This window comes from Bubalus bubalis, chromosome 8, assembly GCF_019923935.1.
Source record: "Bubalus bubalis isolate 160015118507 breed Murrah chromosome 8, NDDB_SH_1, whole genome shotgun sequence".
Classification (NCBI taxonomy): domain Eukaryota; kingdom Metazoa; phylum Chordata; class Mammalia; order Artiodactyla; family Bovidae; genus Bubalus; species Bubalus bubalis.
The window spans coordinates 55,500,909-55,511,481 of record NC_059164.1 but is presented as its reverse complement, the minus strand read 5'-3'; the positions used below and the strand labels follow the sequence as shown (position 1 = coordinate 55,511,481).

Genomic DNA, 10,573 nt, shown 5'->3' with positions numbered 1-10,573 from the left:
TCTTGTATATTTGGAAACATGAAAATAAATGAAAAAAATGTAGCCGTATATCGTTGACATTCCAGCTGCTTTTAAGACCATTGTTTCTTGGTTGCCCCATGAGGTGCTTTTTTTTTGACTTTATGGGAAGTTGTAGGCATTTTGACAATGCACTAGGATTTTTTATTATAAAACTTTATGTTAAAATGACATTGCACATGGGGTACACAGTAATAAGAGGGGTGGAAGAAGCATGAAAATAAGGACCAAAATCCACAGGAATTTTTTCTAAACTAGTCTTCCTCTGCCACATCTTCAACCCCTCCTGGAAGGTCTGATGCGCCCCCTATTCGCTGCCTCATGGAGCTGTTGCTGCTGCTGGGAGGGTGAGTTCCAGCCCTCAGATATAATGCAATGGAAAACAAACTTGGAATCTCAAACCTGGGGTTGCATGTTGTCTCCTCTTTATATTCCAAGTAGTTTAGGACCATGGAGAAGAGATTGTAAGTAGTATTTTTTCTAAATTTTCAATTTACTATATACATATTTTAGAATATTAATGAATTTTTATTAAAGCAATGTTATGGGGGTGGTGTAGTCACTAGTTGTGTCTGACTCTTGGCGACCCAACAGACTGTAGCCTGCCAGGCTCCTCTGTCCATGGGATTTCCCGGGCAAGAATACTGGAGTGAGATGCCATTCATTTCCTTCTCAGGAGATCATCCCAACCCAGGAACTGAACCCTGGTCTCCTGCATTGCAGGCGGATTCTTGATAGCACTGAGGTACCAGGGATGTGTATATATAGTTTTAGTAGTACTTCAGTGCTTATAAGCAAGTTAGTTCCCTGCTCCTTCCTTTCTCATTTCTCAGGATTTCATTTCAGCCTTTAGTTTTTTCCTAGCACTTTGGTTTCAAATTTCTAAGTAAAATGCTTATACAGCTATTTCTTTATTTGAGAGGTAAGGATTTCTGCCTTTTTACTTCTCCCCCCCAACCCCTTTTTTCTTTTTTGCTAAATCATCATCATTGTTTACATTATAGTCACCTTATTTTCTATTCATTTCTGAACTGGATGGTTTCCTGTGCTTACATTACCAATCTCATAGGACATCTTGTCTTGGTTTTATACACACATCATTTAACTCTTCCAGAACAGTTCCAATAAGTTTGTAAAACTCTTTAATCTCTTTGTCACATGGTCAAAGCCCAAAAGGATATTGAATTCCTTGTTGTTTCAGTCTAGACTACTTTCTCTCATCTGAGTGTACAGCTGTTGCTTGAGACTCCATCCTGGGATCTGTTTTCCACTCAAGTTGGATTCCACATCTCCTAGACCCCATGTCTTTGCTATTAGATTACTTCCCTGTTAAAATGGAATGAGTGAAACTTCTGGGAATGAGTGTATGGGAAGTTGATTATGTTGAAACTTCATGTGTCTAACAGGTACTTTGGCTTGGTATATAAAATTCTAGGTAGAAAACCAAACTTGGGATTTTGAAGGCATTGCTCTACTCTAATTAAAAGTGTTGCCACAATGTCTGATGTAGTTTCACTTTCTGATTTATTTTGTTTTGTTTTGTTCTTTGAATCTCTGTCTCTGCTGTAAAAATGTTTGGTACTGTGTTTTGGTAGACTGGCGATCTGGGAAATACTAAGTTCTTGACACTACCCTCCCATCCTCCACAAGGATGCATGTACATTGTCCATGATCTGGAACTCCCATGAAATGTTAGAGTTGCTGGATGGAGCCTCTGGCCTTACTTCTTTTTCTTTCTGGGAGAGATTGTAACAGTTTTCAAATCTTGCTGTTGCATTATATTTTTAGCTAACATGAAACTACCTGCCTGTATTTAGCTGTGTGCTTCACTGTTGCCTTCAGTTCCTGAGCCTGCTTGAATTCTGTAGGATCCATCACTTACTCAGCAGTGATGGTCCTGTGACTGTCTGCTAAGGTACGTACCAATTACTCTCTCCTTCCTATATTCAATACATTTGCTGAAATCTTGCTCAGTATCGTTACCTCCTATGTTTATTATTATGTCTCTATAACTTTTATTCTGCCTTTTTTACTGGAGTTTTGGGAGGAAGAAGAGGTAAGCAGGTATTAAATTTATAGATGGGTGCCTTTTCATGAAATTGATGGGTAGTTGCTAGGCAGGATAACAGGGGATTCAATGTGAAAGTGCTTGAGTTTTCTTCAGAGCAGTAAGAATGGTGTATGATAGACCAATTTATTCCTTGATACTGGTTAACCTTGCTGGCTTTCAGGAATTTAAAATGGTCCCTGCCTAGTAAGTTCTTTGAGGTTTAGTCATTCATTTTGAATCAGTTGGCATCTTTGACAAGTCTTTGATAGCATATGCTTTAATTTCCTGGGAATGAGATATAATATTTGAAAGAAAAACCCAGAAATAGTTGAAAATATCCCCCAATTGATCAGTTCTTGTGAAAATACCTGTTTTCTTCTTTTGACTCAAAACTCTTCAGGATGTGACCTTTTAGATACGTAGCCGATAAAATGAAGTAGATTGTCTTGTTTTGCTCTTAAGTGGTTCTCCAGAAGTCTACCTGGTCACACAGCATAAAAAACCTCATCCCCCTCTCTGGTGTAAAATATGGTTGAATCCAGACTTTGGTGTGAGGAACTGTTAATTTCCATTTTCCTCATCCTTAAGGGCAAAAGGGGGTGACTCATACTTCAAGGGTTAGGTTTACAGGAGAGAGAAAAACACATAGTCAGTGTTCATACGGAGAAGGTAATGGCACCCCACTCCAGTACTCTTGCCTGGAAAATGCCATGGACAGAGGAGCCTGGTAGGCTGCAGTTCATGGGGTCGCTAAGAGTTGGGCACGACTGAGCAACTTCCCCTTCACTCTTCACTTTCATGCATTGGAGAAGGAAATGACAACCCACTCCAGTGTTCTTGCCTGGAGAATCCCAGGGACAGAGGAGCCTAGTGGGCTGCCGTCTATGGGTCGCACAGAGTCAGACACGACTGAAGCGACTTAGCAGCAGCAGCAGTGTTCAAAATAAGCCTTTTTTTCTTTAAAGAATAGATGGTTTAAAACAGATCGCGTAGTTGGGAGATTAAAGCTGAACATGATGATTAAAATAGCAAACATTCTTATTTTTTGAAGAAATTTTGCATAAGTTTTAATGCATTATGTGCTTTGGAGAAAAAAGTTACTAGTTACAGTCTTTCTTCATGAATTGGTCCTCAGTTATAGACGAAACTTTAAAAGGTGACATTCCTTTTAAAAGGAGAGTGAGGTCTATAATTTTGTAGAGCAAACATTTTCTAATTGATGTGCTCAAGGCTGAATTAATGTCTGTCTCAGTCCAGTTAGTTCAGTTGCTCAGTTGTGTCCAGCTCTTTGCGACCCCATGAACTGCAGCACGGGAGGCTTCCCTGTCCATCGCCAACTCCTGGAGCTTGCTCAAACTAATGTACATTGAGTCAGTGATGCCATCCAACCATCTCATCCTCTGTTGTCCCCTTCTCCTCCTGCCTTCAAACTTTCCCAGCATCATGGTCTTTTCCAGTGAGTCAGTTCTTCACATCAAGTGGCCAAAGTATTGGAGCTTCGGCTTCAGCATCAGTCCTTCCAGTGAATATTCAGGACTGATTTCCTTTAGGATTGAGTGGCTTGATCTTGCAGTCCAAGGGACTCTCAAGAGTCTCCTCCAACACCACAGTTCAAAAGCATCAATTCCTTGGTGCTCAGCGTTCTTTATGGTTCATCTCTCGCATCCATACAGGACTGCCGGAAAAACCATAGCTTTGATTAGACAGACCTTTGTTGGCAAAGTAATGTCTGTCTAGTCATGGCAATAGAGAGTAGGATTATAAAGGGTTATATATCTGTTTACCACTTAATCATTAGTATCCTGCCAGGCTAGTCAGTCTGGGGTGGTGGGCCTGTGGTATTGTCTCACCACAGCTGCTTTTCTGTACCAGAGGGCACATGCTCCTTGACATGTGAGAGGGAACCACATCAGAGGCTGACATTCCTGAGAAAGGAGGATGTGTTAAAGACTCACAGAATAAAGCCTTTGAAAACAGAAAAGTTGATGAGGTGAAGTGCTTCTACCACCGGCAGTGGGGACAGTGGGTCAGTAGCCATGTAATCTCCCACGCACCATCCCCTTTTGTAGCTGCTGGAAGCCCTGGAGTCCTCTGACCTGCTCTCATCCTGGTTAGACTTGTCACAACCTTATTCTCTTCCTGTTGACTGTCGTCCTCTGATTGGTCTGGAGTCTTGTGTGGTTAGCTGTCAGTGGCAGCTCCAGCCTGCTTCCCCATATTTATACATCGGAACTCCCCGTGACAGAATGCAGGAGCTGTGTCAGGTTCCATATCAGCCAAATAAGGACATAAACCTCGGTCCAGTAAGAACCTCATCAGTTACCAATTAAATCAAGGCATGGTAGGGGTTTTTTTTTTCTTTTTTTCTTTTTAAAGGATAGTTTCAGTAATATATTTATTTAAACCTTAGACATTATCGGAAAAAATCAATATTTGGAATCTTAACTGCTTGGCTAAATTAACACTGGATATAGACCAACAGTTTCACGCTGGGGTTTATGGGCCTTCTAGGAGCACCCCTGTGCTGAAGGAAGGCAAAGAACTACAGAATTTCTAGAAAGTCGTATAGTTGCTTCTGAGTATTTCCCCCCCCCCCCCCGGCAACCCAGCAGTCAAAGCTCAAGGTTTTTGTAAGTAATTTGCATGCTGTTACTCTCAAGAGACTGAATTCTGATTCTTGAGGTTGAGATGTCTTTTGTTGCGTGTGCTGTGTGCTTTTCTAACTTGTGATAGAAATGAGTTAGACTTGATTTTAAAAATTACTTGCTGAATGTGAAGAGGCACTGACTCTAAAATGGAATTAAAGAACAAATTACCATGACTCACTCAATAAAGCTTCTATTAGCTTTGAATTAAGCTCTATTATAACAATTCTGATTTTGTAGCAAGCAATACCCATGTGAGTTATTTCTGTGGTATGATACCAAGCACCTTTGGGAAAAAGTAAAGAGCAAAGCAAACTTTCATAAACAATTACATTGGTCAGAATGTTTATTAGTAGGCAGTTAAAGAATTCTTAAAAGACAAAAAGAACCAGCTGTTAGCATTGATCTAAATTGGAGAAAAATGAAATTACTTACATGTTTGCACTCAAGGTATTAATATTAAAAAGGTTCTGGGAAACAGGTGCAGCTTTGCAGATTTGCACAGCACAGTCAAGAAGGAGGGTTAAGTTAGAGAAGGGCAGAATTTAGTAACACTCTGGCTTTTCCAGCCGTGCTGGTTGTTCTCAGATGCCCCTCATACGGGAATGCCAAAGATAGCAACAACTGGGTGTCAAACAGCTGTGGGTCCTGGTCTGAGGGCCATGTGATCTTGTATCCATTTACTCATAGGGTCATTTGCTGACTCTTACCGGCCAGGAATCACTCCCCAACTTGGTTTTCTCACTGGCTCTTTATTTGCCATTTGAATGTTGCACTTAATTTAAAAATGCATTGAAATAGCATCTATAGTATTTACATTGTGACTTTACCCAAATGATTATTCCTTTCAGAGCACTTTTCATTCTAAGTTGTTTGTTATCTTAGTGATTTTGGATTTGATGTTGCATTGAATTACTTAAGTTGACAGCAAGGCTAGTAATTTGAAGATTTTATTAGCTGCATGGCTCTTAAGTCAGTTTTTGTGGCTATGATTTTCTAGCTAGTCTTCTACTTTGTAAATGCTGATTAAGCCTCAGTATGAGATTTAAGCAATGGCAGTTACATTCCTAAAGGGGAAGCTAAGGCTCAAGGATGGCAAGTCAGATCCAAAAATGAAGCATGTGTCAGCTACCAAGCCTAAAATAGAAGCCATGTTTAAATGATCCTGTGATGTGACACAACCTTTATGCTTCATTCAATATTAGTGTTTGGGATAGCAAAGTGTAAAGTGATGATAAAATATAAAACCTTTTTAAAAGAGTAGTTTAGAAATTTGTAACCATGCATCAGTCAACACTTTTGGTTTTATCTATGAAAGAATAAGATTTGATTGATCTCTTAGGCCCTTCTGCTCTATATGCTGTCTTGCTGTCTTTTTTAAAATTTCTGGTCACTCAGAGTCATTCCCTTCAGAATGCTCCATGAAGTATATTTGGAATTCAGTATATCTAAAGTGCTTCAGTAGTATCTTATCTAAAATATTCAGGGAGTTAGTTGTTCTTGTTAATTAAAATTTCGGAATAACTGAAATGCCCTTTTAGTTTTAGACTGTAAAAATTAACTAGTCCATAACTTTACAAGCTCACTGCTTTTCTTAGCTAGGGTTCTGGTGGCATTTTTTTTACAAGTACTAATAGGTTTTTAGGTATTACTAGGAAATTGATGGGTTTTAATGTTTTTAGAATTTGTTTATTAAATGACTGATTACCATTTACCATTTCTGAGTTTTGTTTCTCCTAACTCGAATCATATTTCTCTTTATTTGGTAGCTGGGTATTAAACAAGATTTTTAAAATGTTAAGAGGAAGTCAATAGTGTGTTGCCATATATAGGCAGACATGAAGCTTATTGCATTGCTTTTACTAAAGTTCGGATGGATATGAGGATTTTTAACCTCAGTTTTATGTTAGTGTTTTTATTATTAACAGCTTCAAATTCTTTTGGAAATAGTGAGATTTAAATCCTAGATAAAATATTTTAGGTATTGGCTTCTAAACTTGGCACTGGACATTTGAAGAATAGAATGGGTACTTAGCCTACAGAGTGCTCAGTTGAGGAAATCAAAGAAGTAAGCAAATAAATGTGATGAAGTAGTACAGATGTTATGATGGAAGAATGTACAGCATCCAGCAAGGACAAAGGAAAGACAGGTTGGAGGTGACATTTGAGCTGAGTCTTCACAAAGGATTAGGGAAGGTGGTAGAGAAGAAAGGTCACACAGGGAAGGGGCAGTGATCTCAGAAGCCAGAGGCCTGCTTCCAGCTCGGCACCTGGCTAACGTGTGATCTTGGGCATTTACCTTCTGAACTTCAGTTTCCTCATTTGTGGAAAGACAAGGGGCTAAATGAGAGCATGTCTAAAATCCTCTCTCAATCAAAACATCACACATCATTATTAGACTCATTTTATGAAAAGAGATAATTGTGAAAGAGAAAGCTTTGATAGCAATTGAAATTTGTCTTCCTAGAACCTTCTTTTCATGTAATTAAAATGCCACAAGTTCTCTGTTGTGCTAGAGAGACAACTTAAAATGAGAACTTTTCGATCTGTTCTGATTTTTTCAGTGTAGCTCTAACTTATGCTGTCATTAGAGAATATTACCTTAAATGTAAACCACAATTTCAGAATTACTATGTAAGTGGCCAAAATCTAAGAGAGCTCGGGGGAGGAGACCTCAGAGGTCCTGAAGTTTAGCCTCCAACAGCTTCAGGATTTCTCTCTGTATCATCTCAGTTTGCTAAGATTTTGTCTTGAGGTCTCAGAGCCAGTGTGTAATGACTAAAGAATACATTTAAGATATGAACTTCTAGCATATTGAGGGAGAATATAAAAAGTATAGTTTTGTATTAAAAGCCTATTCTATTAGAATAGCTCACAATATTTTCTTCTTTTAGAATCTTTATGGCCACAGGCTTGCTTGGCATAATTTTGTCTTTTTATGTGTTTAAGCATAGTCTTCTTGCACAAAGGATTTGAGAAGTCTCACCAGAATATGAAATATTTAAAAATCAATTACAAAATTAAAGAAAAACCCAGGTAAAATATAGACAAAATTGAGAAATCTGAGCAGGAGGAAGGAGCATGTTCTGATAAGCAGGGTATTATAGCATTAAAATTGTGGCACACACTTGACTCTGAGCTCCCTGGTAAGCAAAGCAAAAAGAAGAGTTACAGTGTCATCCCCCAAAGGAAAAGCTAACTTTTCTAGTCCTTCTTCATCTGGCAGTCATATGTGTCGGTGGGTCTTCATGTGCTGGCCCAGCTTCCTGTGGGCTGTGATATGAAGGCCAGCTCCCCGCCCAGCCTCTCTGGTTTAACGGCAGTGTTTTCTTCCAGGGACAATGAAACGTTCTTCCCAGGACAGTGGCTCTCGCAGCATTCCTGAAGATAGAAAGCTTTATATTGTGGATTCCATAAATGATCTGAACAAACTAAACCTCTGTCCTGCCGGATCACAGCAGCTGTTCCGTACGTGTGCCCTCCCAGGCTTGGCGGCCAGTCCTGGCTTCTAGGTCACCTAAAAATAGCCAGCGCTGAGCTGGGCCTGTGGGTTTGGTGGGGGTGGGGTGGGCATTAGAGTTGCTATTTAGTATTAGGCAATGTTTGCTTTTGCTCTCTGAATACTTGCCAGGCTTATGGGCTTTCCTGGCTCTTAAGCAGGATTCGAACTCTAATCTTCAAAAGTTCTGAGACGTTTCCTCTGGAGTTTCTCTCCCTGGGAAGGAGTGGAGGCTGTGAGATGGCCTCCCAGAGGCTAATTCATGCTGCTTGGCTGCTTCTGTGCCCTCTGGTGACCACAGCCAGGTCACTGAGTGTGCCCACTCTCCTAGACAGGTCTGACTTCATAGCAGATTGCTGAGAAAATGTTCCACACTTTTATCTAGTATAACAAAGATCATTCATGTTCTGTTGGGCAGAAAAGTCATCTTCATCTTTTTAAATTTACAAATCTCCTCAATGAACACGTTAGAAGAGGGGGAAAATGAAACAAAAATATGCTAAATACTAAATGCTACATGTGTATCTTGTCCCTTAAATATTATAAATGAGTTCTATCAGGTTATTTGAGCCCCATCTTTTCTAGTTTAAATGCTGACCTTCCAACTCAGAGGATAAACGTCTACTTGTTGATGTTTCACATGTACTCGAAACTTGTACTGTCCCAATTTTATGTCTATTATTTCTCTTCTGTATCCTTTTTGAATGCTTGTTTCTCTCTCTCATTCATTCAGAATTTCACCGGTTTTTACTACAGTTGGTCTTAATAAAGGTTGGTGTTTGAGTGCCAGCTTATGCCTTGGCTGTGATTAGGAAGGAAAAGCTGTGGAGGGTGTGAGGCAGGATGTCTTTATAAAGTATGGGACCTCTGCCCCCATCTCTCCGTAATCAAGTAGCAGAGGGTGTGGGGCTGATACATAGTAGGAGAAAATACAGAAGGTAATTCAAGGGTCTTCATGATCCTGAGTTTCTATATTTATTTTGCAATTTAATTTGGGTGTTATTAAGCAAATAGACCTTACAAAGCAGCGACCAAATGCAGGCAGTTCACGGTTTGGGTGAGCCAAGCTTGTTGCATTCTCAGTTCAACCGCAAAGCATTGAAGAGAATCTTGCTTTCAGATCATGTCCATCCTGAAAACAACTTTAAGAAACCAAGTACATCAGGCTCATTTTGATGTTGTTGTGTAATAGATGTAGGAATAGCTGGTTATTTTAATAGGAAATAAAGTTTTCTGGGAGATACCTCAGAATGCTTAGACTTTCCCTCAGAGTTAGTGACCCGTTGCCAGCTGTGTTGTATTCTAGGGTCGCTTTAGGGAAAAGGGCAATAGAGCCTCTGTCACTCCGAATCCTTCTTTACACCACCCCACCCCCGCCCCATGCAAAAGAAAAATCCATGTCCGGCTACATCAGTGTTAACATGATTGTCAAAGAATTTTCCAAACAGGAGTTATAGAGACAGCTTGACCAGGCTTGTTCTTTGAATATACTAATATAAAAGAAGGTGAAAAATTCTCAAAGAGCACTCGTGCAAAGACATTTCTAAAGCATAAGTCTCTTTTCAGAGTGATCAGAGGGATAAGGGGTGTATCCCTTACTCACATCTTTTTTTTTTTCTCTTTAATTTTATTGGAGTATAGTTGATTTACAATGTTGTATCATCTTACATCTCTAACACTGGGGGACTGTAAAGTTCACTGATAGCCTGTATGCTGAGGAGTCCTGTTTTTTTTGTTGTTGTTGTTATTTGTTTCACATCAGCTCTAGAGGAGAAAGTCCAGGACGTCAGCACTGATTCAGGAAATGGAAGCCACAGTCTGTTTTTGGTGGGGCTGATCATCGTGCTGATTATCAGCCTGGCACTGGTTTCCTTTGTGATATTTCTGATAGGTAGGTACCATTGACACTCTTTTCATCACTGCTTTGCCCTTACTTGACAGCTGGTTGTTTAGCTTTGCTTCCATAAGGAGGCCGTGCTTCCTGGCATCCAGTACTGCCACTGGAGGACGAGAGGGCACGGATGCCCAGGGCACCCTGCCGCTCTGGGTGGGTCACTGGCGCACACAGAAACCCTCCATGGCAGAAGTTCACAGACTTGGATATTGTTTCTGTACCACTTTAATTTCTCACCCAGAGTCCCTAGCTGCTAATGGTAGGCAGCTTATCCTAGTTAATTCTGGGTTTTCTTATTCCAAGACACAGTTTCTGCATGAATTTGGCCTGTAACTTTCAGTCACCCTCCCAGTTTTCCTTACTTCTCTGAAATCGGTTAGAAGCATCAGCTGGGCTTGTGCAAGGGCCCAGAGGCAGGGCTGGGCTGTGAGGTGATCACTTGTCCATTGCATGACACTGTCTGGGCT

General features: G+C 40.2%; 1 protein-coding gene across 1 annotated transcript in view; it reads left to right on the top strand.

Moving 5' to 3' along the window:
• Positions 1–54: 54 nt before the first annotated feature.
• LSMEM1 (leucine rich single-pass membrane protein 1) overlaps positions 55–10,573 on the top strand; it is a 128,357-nt gene continuing 117,838 nt past the window's right edge. Inside the window, exons 1-3 of the mRNA XM_045166400.1 lie at positions 55–1,933; positions 8,050–8,181; positions 9,975–10,103. Of these exons, the coding sequence (XP_045022335.1) occupies positions 8,055–8,181; positions 9,975–10,103 (256 nt within the window). The 5' untranslated portion in view covers positions 55–1,933; positions 8,050–8,054. The remainder of the gene's footprint in view (positions 1,934–8,049; positions 8,182–9,974; positions 10,104–10,573) is intronic.